The following is a 24,187-nucleotide window of genomic DNA, read 5'->3' as shown; positions in this document are numbered from 1 at the left end:
TACACCACTGCCTTAGAAATATAAAAACACAATTTGTAGACTATTTTATTAATTGCATATTATGCATTGCTAATGTATTGAACGGTAATGTAATAAAAGTGTACGCTTAAATAAATTAAAAAGAAGAAATATACAACTAAAGAATTATGGTTGCCTGTAAAGTCGGTTTTACGGGCGAAGATTTTACGTGACAACGTCTTTTTCTCGGTAGAATATATATTGATATGAATATTATTAAATTGCACAATAGGAACAAGGAATTGAATGAAAATAAGAATTGCACAAATTTTAAATATAGAAATATATGTTGTTTACTAAAACATTGTACATAATTTGAAATTAATTAAAATTTGTTATTGTAAATGGTAAAGTTGAATAAAACATTTACTAAAATTGGAATTTGAAATTCTTGCTAAACACAGTTAAATTCTAACCCCGCGCGTGGTGATTGGTCGGTTTAGTTCGTTTGTTTGGTCGCACTGTTATGACAGGTTAGAGGTTATAATTTGTTATTTTAAATGTTTGACTAGCAATACGCGCTGTTTCTTCTCAATCGACTGAATTACGATTGATTGCAGAGTGATTTAAACTAATAATTTACTTAACACTATCAACATTTGTCAATAGTATGACATAACCTATAAACTCAGTTTCTCAACTTTTGTGTCAATATAACAATTAATCAATCAATCATAGTTTACGATAATGAAATATCAGTGTACAATTATTTACCTTTATTGTTGTACAGTTGTCAATAGTATGACATAACCTATAAACTCAGTTTTCTCAACTTTTGTGTCAATCTAACAATTAATCAATCAATCATAGTTTACGATAATGAAATATCAGTGTACAATTATTTACCTTTATTGTTGTAGTTGTTGTAAATGACGAATCTAAGCACTCCACATTTTCACGAATAAACATAGTTATCTGCTTTATCCCGTGCGGCGGACCCACAGTTATCTGCTTTATCCCGTGCGGCGGACTCACTGGACGGGCATCGTAACGTTACCGGGCGTTACACTTTTTCATGAGTGACTCCGAGCCGCAACCTAATTTAAGACGTTGTCACGTCAAAAATAACCATGTATTAAAAAAATATATATATTTGTAAATATTTGTATTTTACAAATATTTTACAAAAAAAAAATAAATAAAAAAAAATTATTTGTAAATATTTGTAAATATTTAACAAATATTTACCAGAATCTACACTTCGTGGTTTATTAAGATATAGTTTTGTTTCTCGCAATTTTACTGGAATGTTTCAATTAATAGTCACTAAAAGAAATCATCATTAATGATAAATAATTTATGTCATATTAAATATGTATGTCATTTAATAGCATAAAAAACTGGAACATTTGTTTTATTTACTAATAACACTCAAATGGTTATGATTTCATTGTATATTGTATGTAAGTGGTAAGAGGGAAATTAGTCTCTCGTCTTGAGATATTTGAAAATTAATTCTTCCATTTACCGATTAAAAATAGTTTTATTATTAATCACTTATGTATTATCGGACTTAAGCAGGACTGTAGGTTCTTATAGAAGGGATATTGGTACAGTTTAAAGTATATAGCAAACCTCGAATCACTTATGCTTAATTGAATATGGTCCGTATTTTCTTTATTATTGATATAAGTTTTAAACTGGTCAAAAGAACTAAACTTTCTACAACCCGCTATTTTAATAACAATGCACAGTGCTAGAGCTACTTCAAAACCTTTTGCGTCACAGTCTGTGACGTCATAGTCGTTCCCGTTCTTTGAAACCAAGACCGGTGACCGGGCATATAGCCACTCCGTAAATAAATATAGTCACGTGTCACGTCTAACTTAGTGGACGATGAGTTACGTGTTGTGTTGATGCGAAAATTCAAAAATCCGCTTCAACGTTTACAGTTTGTTTAGTAGCGGGAAGCTCTAAAGCGGAGAACCTAGGTGCGTAACGCATAAATTTCCTATTGAGGAAAAAAGCTGATGTGTTTGATTGGTTAGGTAAAGCTGTCTTTTTAAATCTTCATATTGTTACTAAGCACATAGCGTGAAGAGTAGTGTATGCTTGAATAATAAATGTTCATGTATTCATAATACTAGGTACTGTAATAATAAATAAATGCTGTAACAGCCCAATTGTAACCATAATTTGTCCTTACTGACTTGATCTAAAATTTCGGTAAATGTGCTGCAAGTTACAGCAGTATATATTTGGTGAGGAAGTGCAACTTACTCTACCCAAGTACTTATAACCTTACCTTACATAAATTGGGCTTATTTTTAGTTGTTTTTTTCTTAACTGATAAGAATAGTTACAAGTTAGTAGGTCCATGGTATGATGGGGGTTAGAAATACACTAACCCCGGTTTTTTGGAGTTTTTACACCTTGCATTAAATGTATATTATTTAATAATTAATAGAATAGACATATTTACTTTACACAAGTTACCTAAAACGATCTAAAAGCACTTTCAGTAATTTCTTATTGACCTAATAGTGTACTTGGAGGCCACTATTAAGGAGGACCTAAAGTAAATACAATAGAAAGAACACACTTTATATGACTTACTGTGAAAATTACTTGTCATGACGATTAGTTTTTGTTTTTTCCTTGTTGAAAGAAACTATGTCAGCGAGAAGGGGGCCATTGTGTCCATATCTACTATTTTGTATTAGGCTATGTAAGTAGGTAAATACATAGGTATGTACTAAACATATTAAATGTTAATGTGCACTCACGTTATCTTAGCTTTAATTTAGGTACTATTGTAAGTGATCGCCAGAAGTGTAGGATGGCCAGGGGCGTTTCTGATTGGTACTTTCCCGACCTCAGATCACGTGCGAGACATTGAAAAAGTTGGACAATCTGAGTCTGATGTGATCTGAGGTTGGAAAAGACCGATCGAAATGCCACTGGCCATCTATGGCCAGGATTCAGTGGCACCTCCACGCACTTCTGGCTGAAAAAGAAAAACATCCCTCGAGATAGTTCTCAAAAGCAAGAAAAGATCACTAGTAAAGGTTATCATTAGCTTTGGTACTGTAACGTATTTTCTGATGACCTAATCTTAATCTATTTATATTGTATAATAAGAAGTAATAGATATGGGCATAGTGGACTCATTTTCACCGACATCGTTTCCTTTAGGAAGGTAGAAAACAAGAACCGATCGTCATAATGACATGTATACATCATATAAAATCTGTTCTTTCTAAAAATTTAGTTTTCTTTAGGTTCCCAGTAAGAAATCTCTTCCAAAAATAGTGGCCTCTGGATAATACCAAAGTACCATATACTTTCATTTCCACTTAAGAAGGTGTTTACAAACTAAACTTGCACAAATATTAACACTAGATCTGGTGTGGCCACATTTACGTGTTACCACGATTGCCTTCTGGATATCTGGTACCCCCAAATGTGAGGCTTGGGCTAGTTCAATCACTTAAAAAAAAGGGGTAGAGTATGATAAATAGACTCGGTTTTTAAAAATATCGTTATTAACAAACAATATTATTTAATCATTATCATCGATATAACTAACTGATTAATTACTTTTAACAGTATATTTATGTATACAATCTATATGTACATATGTATATGTATATTTATGTTGTCTGTATCAACTGTAAACACTTTTTCAGATAAAACACTTATTTGACTTTTGAATAAGTGACTTTGTCTTAGTCAAAAATGACAGTGAATTTGAGAAAACTTAATGAAATTGCTTTAAAAGCTGATAAAGTGTTTGTTTTTCTTGGCTTTAAAGTGTAGGTCCGATGCCAAAAAAACCCATTATGTGAACAATAATCACAGACATGTGGAAGGCATATTTTGGGTCAAGTGAATGTGTTTTTTTATATTTTATCATCTACTGTAGTGAAAACTTTTTAGATCTGCAACTGGTGCTAATTAATACTTACCTATAGACAGTCAAAAGCTCATGGAGACAAAAGCTTGTGAAACTAAGTTTAAAAATTGGTATACCAGCCAATTTAATTTTAGATTTTCTCTTTGAGTATTTGTATAGAAGAAAGGTGCAGTTTTCTGGAGATGATGCTGTCAACCACTTCTTGAAATAGTTCTGTGAATTTCCAATTTTATATTTTAAATGTTTGTTATGTTGCTATCATTTCGTTATTATTTATGAGTTTTTCCTATATCCTATTCTAATTGTTTGTTTGATTGTAATGTTTTATTCTTTATCAGATTGTAACTGTATATATTAAATAAATTATTTTAATTCATCCATAATCGTTATTATGATTATAGATATGTTGAGGCCGAATGATAGTCCCGTATTCAATATTCGATTATTATATACCAACGATTATAATTGGTTCATACACATCTACCCATGCCTCTTTACTAAGTAGGTGTAGGTGTACTGTGTAGGTGTTAGTATTCGGAGATTCTCATTGCAAAAAATTGTGTCTCATCGAATAGGGACCTGTAGCTTCATTTTGTTTTATCAGTACTGAGCAGATCTGTCCTGTGTGGTGTGAAATGAAGGTGTTATGGATTGTAACTGTAATCCGACTAATACTATTTCCTTCAAATATAATAATATGGAATGCTTGCACATTTGTTGCAATTAAACTTAATAACTACGCTTGATTTGTGGTGTCTATTTACTTAGAAATCAACAGATCAATTAATTCCGTACCTTAATTCTTCCTATGTCCAATTAACATATGTACCCAATACTGATTGCAGGTAATTTCAATTTATTTACCTTATGGACTGGCAGGATTGTTAGTTTTACTAATATCATATAAGTAAATAAAATACTAAATGAATGGGTATATGCTTTTGGATTTGGTAGTGACTTTTTTTAACTCTGAAAAACCCATCTGATTATTTTAGAGGAAGAATGTCACCACCCTGCTCTTGAAGTTTAATTTTTTGACTAACTTTGTCTTCTTGTTTGTAAACAGGTATCTTTTCATAATAGAAAACTCTCAAAGGGGTATATGTTACAAAGTTGTAAGACAGGAAATCTGGCTGATATATGGAATTGTTGTCCAATGGTCATTCAGTCATCGATAGCCAAACTCTGAAGCATTGATGCTCAAAAAACTCACATTTAAGTTTAAGAACATAACAATTCTAGAACAGTGTGGTTTCTGCTGAGGAAGGTCAATCACTGACAATCTTGTGACATTGTAGAAACATATTTTTTCGACCTTTTTAATATGGCACATAGTAGATAACTTTTACATGAATTTTTCAAAAACATTTGATTCAGTTAGTCCTTGACACTTATTTGCCAAGCTTTCAGAGATTTGACATAATGAGTTCTGTGATTCTTTCTGGGTATTGAGTATCTCACAAGTTGTACTTTCCAAGTAAGATTAGTTGGCTGTTTCTAAACTGATTCTTACCCTTCATTGTGCCTAAAGAATCTGTTAGCCCCAATTTTGTTTTCACTGCTAATTAATAATATTGCACTTTATACCTTGGGATCCAAAATCTTCGCTTTGCTGACAATGCCAACTTTTACACAAATGTTTACAAACTATCAAAGAGTATTACGCTGTTCAATCTACCCTTAGTTACATACCTAGATGATTCACTTTTAATTAATTGTGAATAATTTTTCAGTTTCAACATGACCTCCATTTATGAGTATTCAGAAGCAGATTTTGTTTATATAACACAATGGAATAGTGATGAAATGACTCACTTTGATGAGCTAGTAAAAAATAAGTGGCATACCATGCACGAAGAAGGTGGTTATTTCAGATACAGATTAAAAATGGATGGATCAAAAGTTCTCCCTGGAAAATATAAATATTTAGCACAGGTTTGTTTTATTTGCAATTTACATTTAATAGAGGGCTACACAGATTGCTTCAATGATCACACTGGTCTCTGATCAGGCCTATATTTATTTCATAAGGTTAAATCATCATTATCATATTATTGAGAGATCATTAATGTTACAAGAAGAATTATGAATTTAGTAATATTATATTGAGAGCCAGCTGTACTGGCAGCCATCTTGATTATAGTCCCATAAGAACAATGTTAAACCTCACACACTTTTACAACTTTATTGTCTGTCATAGAAGAATAGGATATGTCATATTAAAAATACTTAAAAATCTCATCTTAAGATATAATTCATGTGTATTCAAATAAATCCTTTTATTTCATCATCATTTGAAATACTCTAAAAGTATACACTTTACAGAAAGGTTTATTTTTTAGTTCATATTAATTATATCTTTAAAATAAGACATATCCAATTATGCAATGATACCAAATTAGATCATAAGAAGTGCATGAGTTTTAAGATTGTCATTATGAGGGAAAACTCAAAGTTTTTTCACTACAACCAACTCTTAAAAAGCAAGTGAGGTATTATAAATTTCAGTAACCAAATGTCTTAAAGCTAGAAAAACTACAAACTAGTATATTAATGTGTTATTTAGTTTCTGAAAAGCATATTGTAGGCTAAAAAAAGTTAATGTTAGTTGACCATCTTAACTTTTATGATTTCCTGACCTAGATGAGATTCTATTATATGGCAACACTTTTTTTGTTATACAAATTAAACTTGGTTTGCTAATAACCAAAATCTAAAACCTCTGTTGCACTTGATAAACCCATCTTTTATATCAAGTATTTTTCCAGACAGATAAAATTGTAAAGGTAATTCAGATACACAAAAGTGGAGAGATCATAGATATTGCATTACATACTAGTATCATTGCTCTCTTTTGTATCTATGATATATGAACAGGTTATTTACATTAGATTAGTGAAATACTTTAAAGAAAATCAACTATACTCTTCTTGTAAGCATGGTTTCCGGTCTGGAAAAACAACAATAACAGCAGTAATTGAGTTTGTTGAATTTGTTATTAATTCCATGGAAAATAATTAAACTTTTTTAGAAGTTTAAATGGATTTGTCTAAATCATTAGATACTGTATGTTATAATCCATAGTAAGCAATTAGTTCAATGGGAACACAAAAAACATTAAAGTGTTAGGTCAATTCAAAATTGTATTGTTTTAACTATAATTTGAAACTCATAGAACAATGTAAAGTTGTTGGCAGAGCCGATTTTTTGTGTTTTGTTATAATTTTCATTGAAGGTATACTTAAAATTTAAAAATTGGTGACAAACAGAAAACAGGTTACAAGTAAGGGTTTTTTGATTATTTTTGTTCATACCATCATAATAAATATAATTTTTATCCATGATTTATTCACTTATGAGCAATACATTTTAATTTCACTATGTTTTGTAATAGATGTTTATGATTTTGATAAACTTTTGTTGTTACGTATAAATATGACAGGAAACTAAAAAAATGAATTGCTGAGGTACCATTACTTAGCACCATAGCTTGAGTCAATTGTGTCCTATGCACAGTTCCCTAGCCTTCTTTTGGCCTGCCTCTTTTTCTGTCTGGCTGTTTTTTTTTTCAATCCTGCAGTGGTTTGGATTGAACACAAATTCAGTTTCTGTTAATTTCCTTCATTTATGTCACTGTATTTTTTCCCCAACAGGTACACAACATTTTTCTAGCACTTTACACGTATCAGTTTGTCCACTGTTAAATGTTGCAATAGCAGACCTACACACCTAAACATCATACACACCTAAATGATAGGTTTTTATTCCAATAAATTCAGTTTTCGAAAGTCTTGCCTAGATGATATTATTTACACTCTTGTTTGGCTTTTGTGTTTCCCATGTAGCCTCTTACTGAGCAATTCTGGTTTAAAGAGGCTTTTGAAGACAGATTTTATAAATTCCATTGTAGGAAAGGGAATAAACTTTCTGTGTTTATTGGAGCCTATTTCATTTTTTGCTACCTCCTACCTGTGCTGCTGTTCTCTTGTGTTTTTGAGGTTGTGTTCTACAGACATTAACAAAATAGTTTTTATAAACATGTTATGATAATTAAAGAGTTATATATTGCATATGGAATTGTTTACAAAAATATCTGCAACAAGTGCAATTATGCAAAGTAATGGTTTTTTTTTATACTTTCGAGTCAGTCCCTGACAGATTGTGTTAGCAACAGACCCTTTATTTGACGGACACTACATCACTTTCATCAACAGAAAATAACGAATTATTCTTACTGCAACCTTTTCATGACTATTTCATCTTCTGATAGATCTATTTGGTATATTCCAGTAAAAAGTTTTGAAGATGAGAGTTTTTCCCTTTACTTATTGTAAATTCAACAATAAGATTAGTCCCTGGGACAAGCTTCTGTAAAGTGTTCAACTCGTTTGATAACATTTTGTTGGCAGCATAAGGCACAAGGTCTTTAAAATGCTTCTTGTACTTAGCAACTTTTCTTTCTTATTCAATTATTTTCTTCTTTTGGATTTCAACTGTTCTATAAGCTTTTGGTTTGTCCCTTCTAATATTTTTCTGCCCTCAGGGGCGGTCTTACTTTCAAGGCCGTACGGGTAATGGCGACCCCGAGGTACCCTAGCTAATGCTCCAGATCCCTTCTCTTCTTGTTCTGGAGGCCTATGGCTGGCACACTTTTCTATGTGTCAGCCTATCTCTCTTCTTCACTCTCTTCTATCTGAGGTAAAGTTCCTCAACTCTTCGATCTAGTTTCCCTTTCATTTCTCCCACTAGGGGCCAAGCCACGGTGGAACAGCGTAGGCCAGGGCTGAATGGCTGGTGGCAAACCAGTCTTTACTATGCGGACTCTGGACACCGGCGACCCTCCAGTTTAAAAGCAGCTTACCCAGGCATGCGGGGCTCTGTCTGGGTGGACCTTCCATTCCCTAGCTTCTCGTGGGAACAACATGGAAAAAAAACAAACACAAAAATCAAAACAAACCAACCCTTGAAACAGTTCCTGAAGCTGTTTCAAACCTACCTCTTCCTGCTGAGGTAGCTCCTGAAGCTACCTCGCACATACCACCACCTGGCAACACAACTCAAGAGGTTGTTATGCCAACATCCCTACCTTCTCCTCAACAAAGTGCCTTAGGAACACAGGAGGTTCCATTGCACACTGAAGCTCCCATACATGGCAAGGCTTTATCTGAGGAAGGCAGCACAAGCGCTGAGGAAGCAAAATCCCTTCAAGATATAGAAGATCAGCTCCTCAACAGCCCAAGCACTCCCAAGTCTACAGGTACGCTGGATGATGCCACAGAGCAACTCGGCAACCTTAGAATGAAGAGGCCCAATCTCACCACTGCTCAAAGAAGAGAAGCACTAAAGGCTAAACTTCTCGAAAAGGGTGAAGCTTTTGACCCTTCCAAGTGGAGGAGGGGGAAAAAGAAGAGGAAAAAGAATCAAGAACGGCAGGAGGTCTCAACTCCGGGCCCAACTGCGGGTGCCAAGGCGGGGGTGGGGTCGGCCAGGCGCCCCAGAGGCACTTTGGTCACCCCGCCCTCCGCGGAGGGACCCGCAAAGAAGGCTAGGAGGGAAACCCAAAAGCCCGAAGCCCACGATCCCGAGGCCTCTGGTAGCACACCCAAGGCTACCTACAGAGAGGTCGCAGCAATCAAAATGGCCATAGCCCTCGAAGGCTACCCGGAAGCGAAGCTAAGTGCAGAGCAAGGAGAAGCCATCGAGGACGCAATTATGGAAGAAATCCAACCCCTGGAGGATGGTTCCGTTCCATCGTTTTGCGGGCACCTACCTAGAGAAAGGTGTTTTAATTGCTTCCTGCATCAACGAACACACCAAACGTTGGCTGGAAGAAGTTATTTCAAAGGATAAAACCTCTGGGAGATGACATCTCTCTGAGAGTGGGACTGCGTAAGGACATCTTGAGGTCCACTAGGGTGTTTTTCAGAGCTCACCCGAAGCTTCTGAAGAAGACACCTGAAAAGGTACTTGAGATGTTTAATAAGCAGAACCCCAACCTGAATGTAAACGAGTGGAAAATCCTTCCATCCAAGCCAGACCCGAAAGGTTACGGATTCGTCTGCTTCCTGGACGAGGTCTGCTACAAGGCTGTGAAGGCTTCCAACTGTAGAGCCAACTTAGGACTCTGGCAGGTCTCAATTGTCTCCTCGACAGTCAAGGACAATGCCACGAGTTCTACAAATCAACCTCCAGCACAGTAGAGCTGCCTCGGCAGCCTTCTGCCAGTTCTTCCTCCAAGAGGGATTTGATCTGGCATTGATACAAGAACCATGGCTTCACCAAGGGAGAGTGGCGGGCCTAAATGAAACCAAAGGTAAGTTAATTTACTGCACCTCTCTAAGGAAATGTCAGAACCTGCATCCTGTTGAGGAGAGGCTTGGATTTTCTAACCCTCAACGAATTCTGCTCCAGAGATCTTACTGTGGGCACACTGACCTGGAAGAATGGAGGCACAGTGCAGAGCACAATTGTAGGCTCCGTATACCTGCCATATGATGCCAGGGAACTCCCTCCATCAAGAGACCTAGAGCTCCTGGTGGAAGAAGCACAAGCCAGACGTCAACAACTTCTTCTAGGTTGTGACGCCAACGCCCATCACTCTGCTGGATGGGGCAGCACAAACACTAACCCCAGAGGTGAGGCACTTTTACAATTTCTTCTAAGTAGGGACCTATTTTATATGTAATAAAGGTAACCGCCCTACGTTCGCAACACGAATTAGACAAGAAGTTATTGACATAACAATCTGCACACAAGGTATACTTGGAATGGTTGATAAGTGGCACGTAAGCGAAGAGGCCTCATTATCGGATCACAGGTATATCCGCTTTAACCTGCAAGATGAGGCTGCAGAGGTCCTCTATCGCAATCCCAGGAGGACTGACTGGTTGGGATATAAGTCTGACCTTCAGTCACAGTTGGGATCGGTAGGCGGAAGGGTGCGATGCTTCACAGACATAGATCAGATAGCTTCTGACCTGCAGAATGCTATAATCAATAGCTTCCACGACAATTGCCCATTGCGACGGGGGAAGAGTCGAACCAATACTAAGTGGTGGACTGCGGACCTCGCTCGCAAAAGGGCTAATGTCAGGAAGCTGTACAATCAATGCAAAAGGAGCCGTATCTGGGAGTCCTATCATAGAGCTCTTACAGAATACAGCCTAGCGATTAAAAAAGCAAAACAAAGTTCCTGGAGGCAGTTTACACAGAAGGTAAATGAGTTAAGCGCGGCAGCTAGACTGCAACGCTTACTAGCCTCAAGTCCAACCGGTCACTTGGGATCTTTAAGGTCCCAGGGAGGTCAACACACTTCCGGGTCTAGTGATAGCCTCAAACTTCTCCTTGAGACTCACTTCCCTGACTGTATCTTTGAGAATGACGACACTGGAACGTCTGGTAACCGCGAGGCAGGCTCACGGCCAAGAGCTTGTCGTGGTAGCTGGGCCATTGCCAGAAGGATTGTCACTCTCTCTAAAGCCAAATGGGCAATTTCTAAATTTGCCCCTTTCAAATCTGCAGGAGGGGATGGAATCTTTCCGGCCCTGCTTCAACAAGGGCCGGAGAATCTCCTTACCCTTCTATGTGAACTATTCAGGGCGAGCCTAGCCTATGGGTACATACCACAAGTCTGGCGTCTCAACAGGGTGGTCTTCATCCCTAAAAAAGGGAGAGCGGACTACTCTGTCCCTAAATCTTTTCGTCCCATCAGTTTATCTTCGTTTCTACTGAAAACATTAGAAAGACTGGTGGAGAGGCACCTGAGAAAGGGAGTTCTCTCAGACACTCCCCTTCATCGCAACCAACATGCATACCAGCAAGGCAAATCCTGTGAATCAGCACTGCACCAACTAGTCAGTAGGATTGAGGATAGCCTGTCCGCCAAGGAATTGGCATTGTGCACCTTCATAGACATTGAAGGAGCTTTCGACAATGCCAAATTCACTGCAATGGTAAGTGGAGCACAGCGACGTGGCCTCGAGCCAGCTCTGTGCCGGTGGCTTAGGGCCATGCTGTGCTCCAGACGGATCAGGGCCGATCTTAATGAAGTATCGCTTGTGATCGCACCCACAAGGGGATGTCCTCAAGGAGGCATCCTGTCACCTCTACTGTGGAACCTAGTAGTAGATGGTCTACTTGAGGACCTTACTAACAACGGAATCTATGTCCAAGGATATGCAGACGACATAGTCCTTATGGTACAGGGAAAATATACAAATGTTGTTGTTGATATCATGAATACCAACCTTCAACATGTACACAACTGGTGTCAGGGAGAGGGACTGAAAGTAAATCCCTCTAAGACAGTAGTTGTACCATTCACTAGGAAAAAGAACCTAGAGTCTCTTTCTAGGCTGAAACTCGCATCCACTCAGCTGGAGTGGTCAAAGACAGTCAAATATTTAGGACTGACTCTAGATCATAAGCTTACGTGGAATGATCATCTTAATAATATCCTGCACAAAGCAAAGTGGGCGCTCATGACGTCCAGGAGACTTGCAGGATTCTCATGGGGCGTAAAACCCCACATAGCACTATGGCTTTACAAAGCAGTTGTAAGGCCTCAAATCACTTATGGTTCATTAGTGTGGTGGACAAAGGTGAATCAGGTAACTGCCAAAGCCAAGCTTGAAAGCTTACAAAGGCTTGGCACAATCTTTGTAACCGGAGCATTCAGGAGCAGTCCCTCAGCGACCCTCGAGGTGGCTTTAGGACTTCTACCTCTTGATGTCCATATAAAAGCTGAAGCGCGTAAGTCAGCTTATCGGCTGATGGTTGCTGGCTTGTGGAGGAATGGCGCGTCTAACGCGAGCCATGGCGCCATCACTGAAGCTGTAAACCCAAGCGCTATTCTCGAAATGGTCTCCGACACAATGAGAACGGAGTTCGTATTCAATAAGCCATTCTCTGTTGACTTCTACTCCAGAGATGAGTGGAAATCGCAAGATAACATCCCAACAATAAGAAAGAGCTTTGTCTGGTACACGGATGGCTCGCTTATTAAGGGTAGAACTGGATATGGAGTGTTTAGTCAATCCCCTAGAACTGCCCTTAGCGGCAGTTTGGGTCGGAACTGCTCCATATTTCAAGCCGAAATCTATGGTATCCTAGCCTGTGCCAACCTAGGCCTCACCAGAAGGTACCAGGGAATGAACATCTGTATAATGTCAGACAGTCAGGCAGCTCTTAAAGCTCTTGACTCCAACAGCATTTCATCCAGGCTTGTGTGGGAGTGCTTTAACACTCTCTGCAAGCTTGGATCACGCAACTGTGTGCGTCTTGGTTGGGTACCGGGCCACACAGGCATAGGTGGCAACGAATGCGCCGACAGGCTTGCCAAAAGCGGAGCAAGCATGCCATACACCGGTCCAGAACCGAGTTGTGGTATAAGCAAGTCAGCCGCTTACCAAAGTATAAACAAATGGTCCAGGAAGACACACCGCGTGCGGTGGCAGAGTCACCAAGGACAAGCACTCGGCAAAAGACTGCTTGCCGATTCTAGCTCCGGATTCACCAGATGGCTGATGGGGCTGGGCAGGGATCGGGTTAAGCAAGTGATTGCCTTGATCACTGGACACGGCCACTTCAGGAAACACCTAAACACTCTAGGTTTACGAAATGAGGCCTCGGAGTGTAGACTCTGCAATAAGTCTGAAGAGACTGCAAAACACATAATACTGGACTGTGAGAGACTGGGAGCAAGGAGAAGGGCTCTTTTCGGTGACAAACAACCAGGCGACGAACCAGATGCTAGTATCGGGGAAAAGCTTCTTAGCCTAATTAAGGGCACGAAGATAGGCTTACCCCTCTAACATCAAAGGGGCACACAATAAGCTCAGGTTGACGTGTGAGGATCTATGAATCCACCCCAATATCCCAAAGGAAAAAAAAAAAAAAAAAAATATATTTTTCTACTGAATTGTATTCGACACTGCATGCAGGAAAAGGAGGTGATGCATTGGTCACTTCCTGCAGTGCTGTCTGTTTTTTTACTTCTGGTCCGATTTCTTTGTTCTCTCTCGTTCATATTGCCTATGTTTTCATATTTAATTTCATCTCTTTGGCAGGCATTTGATCCCTGTTGTATTCCTTCTTCTTTCCTTTTTTTTTCTTCAATTAACCTAGCTCTGCATACTGTAGTTCATTCCCTGGCTTATTCCTTCTGCCTCTTATACTTGGCACTTGCTAAGGTGTTTTTATAACAAATCAGTTTAAATCTGGAACAAAAACAACCTAATTGTTTTACACCAAAGAATATACCAATTTCTTGGGTTTGTGGATGAAAATCTCAGCTGAGTTCACGTATTAATGAAGTGTAAGTAAAATAATGATTATGGAATAAGTATTAAGGAAATTATCCCACCTTTATACTGAAGACACTGTCAAACATTTATTTTGCACAAAGACACTGACTACAATCTGGCAAGATTATTACAGTAAATCAGCAAGGGAAATCCATGAGGACAGTATTAGATCTAAATAATATAGATTCAGTTAAAGAACATTTTAATAGTCTTAATATTTTAATAAGTGTACTCAAAATATATCTATGACAATCTTGATTAATAAAAATGTAGAAATGTTATTTTGAGAAAGACAAGTTAATGAAAAATACATACACATCAATTAGCGAACAAATAAAACAAACTTAAATGCAAAATTTCAGAATAACTGATAAATATGTGGCTGAAATGGCAATAGTTAAACAAACCGATATGGGTTTTTTCACTGTTGATAACGTGGAAACAGGAATTTGTTTGCTAATCTAGCGCTTTAGTAGAATTCACTATTACTTGGAGCACTGAATCCTTTCCAGTCACACCATATGGTTATTTTGGATAATCAGTTCAAGAAATTAATAAATTCGTACCATTTTATTTGTAAATGATACACATTATTTTTGTATTTTCAAGACTCAATTTATTAATGTAAGGCACTTGTTTATTGAAATTTATACTTATAACAGTTACTTGCATTGATTTCAAACTTTAAAGTCGGGTTTTGTTTGATTTTTAAATATTTTTATAAGGAATTTGCAATCTTAAGTAGTATATGAATTGTATTTTTTTGAAATTGCATTTTAAACTATTTATAGTATATTGTACTTAGATATATTACTTGTGGTGCACATTTTTTTCTGTATAACATTCAACTAGCATGTCAACATAAAAGTAAAAAAAATATTTAAAAAAAGCTGATTGTTAAAAAATATTTAGTATTTTAGTTAGTATTTTGTAATATTCCCAATTTGTTTTTAGCTCAACTTGAACAGAGCTTTGCACAGAAGAAAACCAATTGACATGCAGAGTATGCAACAGAAATTCGACAAGCATATATTTAACTTTACAAAAATGGATAAAAGAGAAATACTATTTGAAATTTTTGAATAAGAACAGACAACATAAGGGTAAGGTATATTTGATTATTGTTTGTACTTAGTAACTTTTACTTATGAAAAGTGAGTGTTCATATATGGTTCTGTATTTTCATACTTTGTTTACTCATTATGGTCATATAGACGCACAATGTGTATTGGATTTAATTAAGTTCATTCGTACATATTGAGCTTTACTGTTTAATATTATAATAGATTGTGTTTTATATGCAAGTACATTATTTTGTGGTAAATTTGTAGGAAATTATTTAGCGATAAATGTGAGCCCCTTGGAGTTAGGCCATTGCCTGTTGCTGCCTGCCATGTATAGTTGCCTGCCTCAAGTTGTTACTGCTGACGGCCTTTTGGCTGCAATCGAGTTGTTTCTTCTGACCAAATCACCGTAAGTATTTATTTTTGACATGATTTTGTCTTTATTGTAGAAAAACATAGTACATAGCATTTATCCTTACAAGACTTATCAGTTATTGTCCAACTATTACATAAGTTATAAGTGAAGTGAAAAGATTACCTTCTTAGTCAACTGATAGTATTTTCACCACATGACTCCCAGAGGAGGTCTGAGCCACACTTAGTAACCTTAGATCTTCTGCAGTCTGAGTGAATTGTCAGCCAATGTAAAACAAACTAGTCAAGTCACTGTGAATTGGGGTCTTTATACTTTTATTACTGTTTTTGTCATAATAAAGTTTGTTTTAGTTTTTAATATATTGTAAATATGAGGGTAAAATGCAATTAACCCGCAAGAACTCTCGTGGTGAGAAAAAACTTCACCCAAATGCATTTTAAAAATTTATTTCTTTAAATAATTTTATTTTAATTGAACTGCTCCATGTAATCCTCAACAGACATCTATGGAAGGATATACACGCATCGAGGCACTGCTCTGAGTGGTGGGAGTAGTGTGATGGGGAGGAGGAAGCACCTCTCTCACCCCGCCAGTCGTATTCTCACCACGCAAGCGACCTCGTGACTGCTCTCGATAAGTTTTTTCTCACCATGCGAGTGACCCCGTCAGTGATTTTCTTGTAAAAGTTTTTCGGTAGTTCTTAATTTTTTGTTGTTGTTTACTCGTTCTCCATCGTTTGATCGCACTTTTAGTATTTTTTCTAATAATAGTTTATGTTTTAATAGTGTGCAGACCTCAGTATGTTTTAATTAGTTTTTGCAGACCATGTTTCATAATGAATGTCAACGATGAGAATATTGCTAACTGGCTGCTTCAAGAAGAAGAAATAGAGAGCTTTGTTAGTACTGAAAATCATTCTGATACCGATGCCGAAAGTGAACATAGTGAGCACAACACTAACTCTGAACAATCTGATACGCATCCTGATGAACATATTTCTACTGCTCCAAACCCACCACTCATTCAAGGACTTCCAAGCACGTCAAAGAACAATACGGGACTTCCAAGCACTTCACGGAATACGGCAAGTAATAATGCAGCTATGTTATCCTATGTTGGCAATGACGGCACAGCTTGGCATGTTCATAAACCAATAGTTACAAGAACTGCTCCTCAAAATATTGTTCAAAAGCTTCCTTCTATACAAAGAGCTTATAGGGACAAAACTGAAGTAATCGACTGTTGGAAAGCTTTCATATCAGATGATATTATAGAGAAAATAGTACAGTTTACAAACCAGCAGTTACAACGAATGCAGCAAAACTATTCTCGAGGTGAACGAGATTGCCCACTTACTAACAAAGAAGAAATCATGGCATTCTTTGGCTTGTTGTATTTGATTGGTATAAAGAAAGGAAACCATTTAAATACTGACGAACTTTGGTCAACAGATGGAACTGCCCCAGACATCTTCCGCACTATAATGTCCAAGAGAAGATTTCATTCTCTTGTACAAGGAATTCGTTTCGATGACAGGCAAACACGAAATGCGAGGAAAAAATAGACAACATAGCCCCAATAAGAGACATTTTTGAACAGTTTGTAAGCCACTGCCGCGCCACATACAATGTAGGTGCATTTGCCACCATTGACGAAATGCTTGAGCCCTTCAGAGGGCGATCTAGATTTCGCCAATATATTGCCAATAAACCCGCCAAGTATGGCATCAAAATCTATGCTGTAGCAGATGCCAAAACATTTTTCACCGTCAGCATGGAGATTTACCCTGCAAAACAGCCCAACGGTCCTTACAAGATTCCCAATGACGTTGCAGACGTGTTGTCAAACGAGTTGCAGAACCGATATTGAATGGAGGTAGGAATCTGACCATGGATAACTATTACACATCCTTACCATTGGCAAATGACCTATTTACTAATCATAGAACAACAGTTGTTGGGACCCTGAGGAAAAACATACCCCAGTTACCACCAGAAATCACAAACATCAAAGGTTGTCCTAGATGCAGCAGTATCTTTGCTTATGGTAAAAGATCCAAACAAATGTACTCTTGTGTCATATGTTCCGAACAAAAAAAAGTAAGAAAAATGTTATTATGCTATCGACTATGCACAGGGATGATGCAATAGACGAATCAACTGGAGATTCTTACAAGCCTGATATTATAACTTTTTATAATCAAACAAAAAGTGGAGTTGACGTAGTTGATAGGCCGAAGGGCGAATATTCAGTTTCAAGAGTGAGCAACAGATGGCCACTTACAGTTTTTTGTGGACTTCTAAACTTAGCTACAGTAAATGGACAGATAATGTTTCACTTCAACACTTCGAATAAACTACCCAGAAGAGTGTTTATCAAAAATCTTGCCCTCTCTCTCATCAAGCCATTTCAAGTGATGAGAGCTTCCATTCCAACTCTACCTGTTGCATTGCGTGAAAAATTCAGAAAACCACAGGAGTAGCAACTACAAACAACCGTCGAAGAGAAGGAGAGAAGGCAAAGTGTGACTTTTGCCCTGCAAAAAAAATCGATACACCCAGAATCGATGCTGTTCCTGCAAAAAACTGCTATGTAAGGAGCACACCAAAAAGCAGACATTCACGTGCAACGACTGCTACATAAGTGAAGAAGAAGACAGCCAATAATTCACCACATCAGTACATTTCAGAGCTTATCGAAAATTCTTAACTTGTTCTTGTTTCTGTTTTCCTTCTAGCCTCAAAAATGTTATTATTTTTGTATCAAAAACATGTGTATACAATTTGTTATACATTATTACTTATTTACATTCAGTTTGAGCTAATAAATAGGTATTTGTAACTCTCTTAAGGCTTTCATTTAACCTGATTCTAAAGGTGAGAAAAAATCTCACCACGCGAGCTGTTACATAACTTATCACAACGCGAGTCATTTTCACATGAAAATATGTAACTTTTATTACTTTGGGTTGAGTTGCTAGGTTATTGTGTTGATATAATGTGTGAATTATTCATTTAGTACTGTTTATTTTTAATAGCAATTTATAACAATAGCAATTTTATAAATTTGATTTTTTACAGTTTATTGGAGTATCAATAATATTAAAAAAACAAAATAAATAAGTTAAGATCCACATAATCAATAAAAAAATATGATTTAATGCATCAACAGCTTTAAAATATACATCAAACTTGGGATTTTGGTGTAAAAATAACAAAAAAATATCTGTTTTAAGTATTACATTATAGTTATAACTCTAATTAAGCATGATGGCCTAAATGGTCTTTGTGGGGTATGAGCATAACTAGTAGTCCCTCACAAACTACCTGAATGCCATAATTTTCCATGATAACACCTTGGACCGCGCACAGTGTACGTTTATGTCTCACTCACGTATTTTTTCTGTTTATTGCATTTGTGTACTGTTGAACATGACAGAAAAGAACTGATCAACGAATTAAAATTAAGAAATTTTTCTTTCCCATGTTGATATAGGCCCATCATTAAAATAAAACAATCAAATTATTACACACTTTTTGTAACTTTTGCCTGTCTACCAGTTTTGTAATACCATTACTATTTACCATTTTGTTATGTTAAATATTAATGATTTTTAGGATCAATCATATTGTCTGTTGGTGAACCCAATACACGATTAAGAAGTTTGGAAATTATTATTTTTTTATTTTGGATGATTAATTTTTATTTTAAAGTGAATTAATAAATTAAGGCTGTACAAACATGACATAGTAATTAACACTGATTACAAAAACTTAGTTTTGTTACATGTGTTTTAGTGATTTAGGACACCCAAAGTATGAAGCAATTACTCTCAAGAGTGTGCACAATTATTTTTTACATAAGAGCCTTTAGTGTGTCTTTCTTGATTCATTCAACATTAGTTGTTTTTTCCCAAGAAATTCCCAAGACCAATCTAAAACATTTTGTTACAATAATATAATTAATTGTAATTGTAGTTAATTAACTGCTGAACTTGTATTACATTGATTTTGCTATTATAAATTTCTTATATATGATAAATAGTGCTCACACATACTCTAATTGGTGTTGTTCACCAACATTGATATAATGAGCTCCTGACCTCATGAGACTCTGTACGTAATTGGTTTTTGACCAAGGGGAGTCAATTGCACAGTCTGTTTGTTATTGAATTAAGTCCAATTGGGTTAGCAAATGGTTTGCACGACTGTTTTGAGATGAACAGAAATAAACTCAGTTTACAGTTTCTGTTCCTTCTTTTAATTTATGTCTTTATTATATTTATCATAATAAAATGCCTTATTCATTCAAGAAAGTTAATGATTTTTTTAGTTTTAAAATTTAATGATGTACAGTTCTAGTATTTAACCATAAAAATCTTCCCCAACCTTCACCATTAAAACATAAAAAATCCTTATTTCAGTATCCTTGATGATTTCTACTACTCTTTAATAAGAAAAAAAAACTGTTGTCAGTGGTAATTGATACATTTTATTGTGTGCAGAGCTGTGAGGATGGGCTTTAATGGTCTCTGTGCTCATGCTTCTATCAACCACTTACATTTTCACTTTTTCCACCTTCAGCAGCAGATGCTGTTAGAAACTGTCGTAAGTTACCAGATTTAAAAAATTAGTAAATCCATTTATATACATGATATTTTAAAATTAGTATTTAGTATTTTTACATATTTTAACTTTCTCTGTTGATATAACTATAAAACTTCTTTTTAAAATGTATGATTAATTCTTGTTGTTACTGTTGTTATAATTTCATAATTTGTTCCTATTGTTGTTACATTGTTTTACTATATTCCAGTTTATTTATTATTATTTATATTATTGTACATTTGAACATTTTGTTAATGATGATTTCAGCCCATAATTTATTTATATGATGGTAGTAATAATATGTAAAATAATAATATGAGTGATAAAGTCAATGGCATAATTTACCATTATGCTTAAAGACTAGTAAAAATTATTGATTCTTGTTAACCCTTTGAGCCCCAGCCGCCGGTATATCGTCGGTAAATTTCACTGTCTAAAAACCCCAGGCCGACGATATTCCGGTAGTAAAAATAATGCGAGAAACCCCAGCCGACGATATGTCGTCGGCATGGTATAAGTTATTATAAATGGCTCTTAAGTGTTCAATTTTAGCAACACCAGTGGTTTCAGAACTTATAATATTATTTTCATACATATACAATTTGTTTACGTTTAGTAGACTGTGTTGTGTTGTTCCACTTCTGTGTTTATTTTGATGTTAGTTACGTTTGTGTGAGTAGACAGTTATATTATTGTTTCGGTACTTTCAGTATGAAATATTGTTTTATTTTGTAAATAATGGGTGACTCAAACCTAGCAGAACATTTAAGTGAAGTTGACAGACAATTGAATATTGACTTTTCAGATGACGATTCGGTATTATCTGATATTTTTGACGATGATAGTGACCTTGATCCGATGTATGATCCTAAATATGATAGTGACAATGGCAGAAATGTAGGCCTATTTAGTGCTAAAGACTTAACACCTGAGATACCATCTACATCAGCTTAGAATAATGTTACACAACCTAGGCTTAGTACGTCACAGACTGCTACTGCTAGGCAACATCTACAGGACAAATTTTTCCGTAGGCAAGTAATTAGTGATAGTTCCTCTTCTTCAGAAGATGAGGAAGTAGATAACAAAATTTGGCAAGGAATTAATGAGGTAGAAAGTGAAAATATCACTCACTCTTTTGATTTCAATGAAATACCTGGGCCTTCTCGACATGTTCCTAACGTAACCAACCCTATTGATTACTTCAATCTTTTCTTTACACACGCCTTCCTTAACCTTTTTGTAACAGAAACAAACCGCTATGCTGCCCAAAAAATTCGAACAAAGTTTGGCAATGCTTCACCCCATAGTATGTTGAGACAATGGTTTCCTGTTTCATTCACAGAAATAAAAGCATTTATTGCTGTAGTTTTAAACATGGGGCTCATTAGTAAACCATCGATTCGATCATATTGGAACACAACCAAGTCTCAATCAACTCCATGGTTTAGCCTAATGTTCAAAAGAAATACTAATAGGTTTGAGGCCCTACTTAGTTTCTTTCATGTAGTGAACAATGAGACTTTACCAAAAGTGAATGAACCTACTTATGAGCTCAGAAGTTTGCACCTGTACTTGAACATTGTAACACCCTGTTCAAAACTATTTTACACTGGTCACCAGCAACTTTCGGTGGATGAATCATTAATTGGCACCAAGAGCCAAACCCAACTAATGCAATACATGCCCAACAAGCATCACCTTCATTGGGGGTTAAACTTTGGGTCCTTGTAGATTCAGTTAGCAATTACCGCCTGAGTATGTGCTGCTATAAAGGGAAGAAAAATGAACAAGAAAAAGAAGACATAAATAAGTATGGCCTTGGGTACAGTGTAGTAAAAAATTTGTTAGTGGCTTGCAACTATACTCAGAAAGGATATCACGTCTTCTGTGATAATTGTTCCACAAGTGTGAGTTTAGTAAGAGAACTATATGCAAACAAAATATTTTTTACAGGCACAGTAAGAAAGACGCGTAAAGATTTACCAATAGGAGCCTCAGATACTATAGAAGTTGGCGAAAAGAAGTACTGGAGGAAACAAAATGTTATAGCCTTAGCCTATAGGCAAAAGAAAACACAAAAAAGCCGGTGCTACTTCTGACAACCAAAGCTGACATAAAAGATACAGAAAATACAAAGAGAAGACATGATATGAGTACAGAAACTAAACCTGCTGCCATCATTGATTACAATAGATACATGGGAGGCATCGACAGTAATGATATGATGCTGTACTCCTACCTCGATGAACGCAGGACTGTGAAGTATTGGAAGAAGGTAGTGTTTCAACCTGTTTGCGAGAATGGTGCTAAATAGCTACATTATATATAAGGAAAAAACACAAGAACAAGGAACACACAGCCATTGTCAAGATACCAGTTCTGTGTGTCTGTTATAGAATCAGTAACAGAGGAGTGGCTTCCTTTGCGATAGCGGGACTTTGGAGGTGCTGGTGACAGTGGTTTAGGCAAAAGGCTTTTTGGTCTTGAGAAGCTGGAGGGGAAGAGAGAAAAAACCTGTTTTGTTTGCACAAAGAGAGGCCCTGACTATATGAAAAAAGGAAGGAAAAGATCGAGAACCATATGTATTGGGTGCAAGGAAGGTTACCACCCTCAGTGCTTGATATAGCAAATTTGCTCAAAGTAGACTAATATAAAACTAAAACAGTGTAAATAGTGTACATATTGTAAATAAACATTTTATTCTACTCATAGAGGACTTCAGACTCAGAGTTCACAATTTTTAGGTGAGTACTCAGCAGTTTTTAGTTGTTTATACTTTATAAAACAGTTTGCGGTAAAATTTATGCAATTTCCAGGTTTTGTGTCATTTAAAGTCTAGCAAGTTTAAGTCTATAGGTCCGTTGTCCAGACAGACCTATAGACTGGTTGATTGGGTTTGCTAACACTCAGCCAATCAATGAGACATGTGTCGTATGAAGTTAAAATCTGGCAATTCCACTACAGGACAGTCAAGCTGCCTAATCATGAGATGTAAGAAATGGATAGATACGTAAATGATCATCAACCATATGCCTAAAGTATTTTTTGTTTTTTTTAATTTATTAGTATTTTCATGTTGATTAAAGTCATTACTTCACATTTGTACCAAAATTTGAATGGGATTATAGATCTGTTTGAATGCAGGATCTTTTACTTTTTTTAAATTTTAAGACTGTTTTAAAAACGTGCTGTAAAACTAATTTTAATTATATTATTAAGTGTACTTAAAACATTGCCCAAAACTGTTTAGTAATTCTCAGTTATGTTGTAGGAAGTAGAACACCTAGCAGGCCCCTGTTATGTGTTATTGTCATTTCCCAGCCAGGGGTTTGTGTTCCAGTTGTCAAAACACACTGATATACAGGAATTTGTGGGGTAAGTCATCAAAAGATATATAAATATTACCATAATTCTAAGTTCTTAGGTATTATATGGAGGCCACCATCTACTACTTGCTATTACGAGATATAAAAAGATAAATAATAAAACAGAATAAGGCTTAAAAGAGGATCGTCCTCTCCTTTAAACAAAAATAAATATGTACTTGTTATAAATAGAAAAAGTTAGTCAACTTTTACAATTGCTTATGTAATTTGAGCTTAAATTTATCTCGATGGATAATTTTCTTCTTTCACCAGAACACAGTGATGCCTGGAGATTGCACTGATGGCCAGGTAAATTTCCGATGGGTACTTGCCCGACCTCAGATCATGTGCTTAATCATCCAACTTGTTTGACCTTATTGGTGTCTTTGGCGCCTGTCCATACTTCTGACAGAAAAAAAACCATCCCTCAAGATAGTACCCAAATTCAAATTCAAGATCAGATCATGTGAGCGCTTGTAAAGGTTAACTTTAACTTTGGTACTACTAGTAACATATTTATGATAACCAATCTAACTTATCTACTGCAGCGTGCTGTATAATAGTGACCTCCGTATAATACCAATGTACCTTAGT

At 36.2% G+C, this 24,187-nt stretch overlaps 1 protein-coding gene across 1 annotated transcript; it reads left to right on the top strand.

Annotated features, from left to right (window-relative positions):
* Positions 1–1,800: 1,800 nt before the first annotated feature.
* LOC124373516 (GDP-D-glucose phosphorylase 1-like) lies at positions 1,801–23,604 on the top strand (the record flags this gene model as incomplete). Its single annotated transcript, XM_046831876.1, is given in 7 exon segments — positions 1,801–2,006; positions 5,608–5,809; positions 15,133–15,255; positions 15,257–15,281; positions 15,510–15,651; positions 20,123–20,225; positions 23,500–23,604. Coding segments are annotated over 6 exon segments (546 nt in total), but the record flags the coding sequence as incomplete, so codon positions are not given.
* Positions 23,605–24,187: the final 583 nt, after the last annotated feature.

The sequence above is a fragment of the Homalodisca vitripennis genome, unplaced genomic scaffold (genome assembly GCF_021130785.1).
Source record: "Homalodisca vitripennis isolate AUS2020 unplaced genomic scaffold, UT_GWSS_2.1 ScUCBcl_5801;HRSCAF=12703, whole genome shotgun sequence".
Taxonomy (NCBI): domain Eukaryota; kingdom Metazoa; phylum Arthropoda; class Insecta; order Hemiptera; family Cicadellidae; genus Homalodisca; species Homalodisca vitripennis.
The sequence above is the reverse complement of the archived record's forward strand: the minus strand, read 5'-3'. Positions and strand labels throughout refer to the sequence as shown.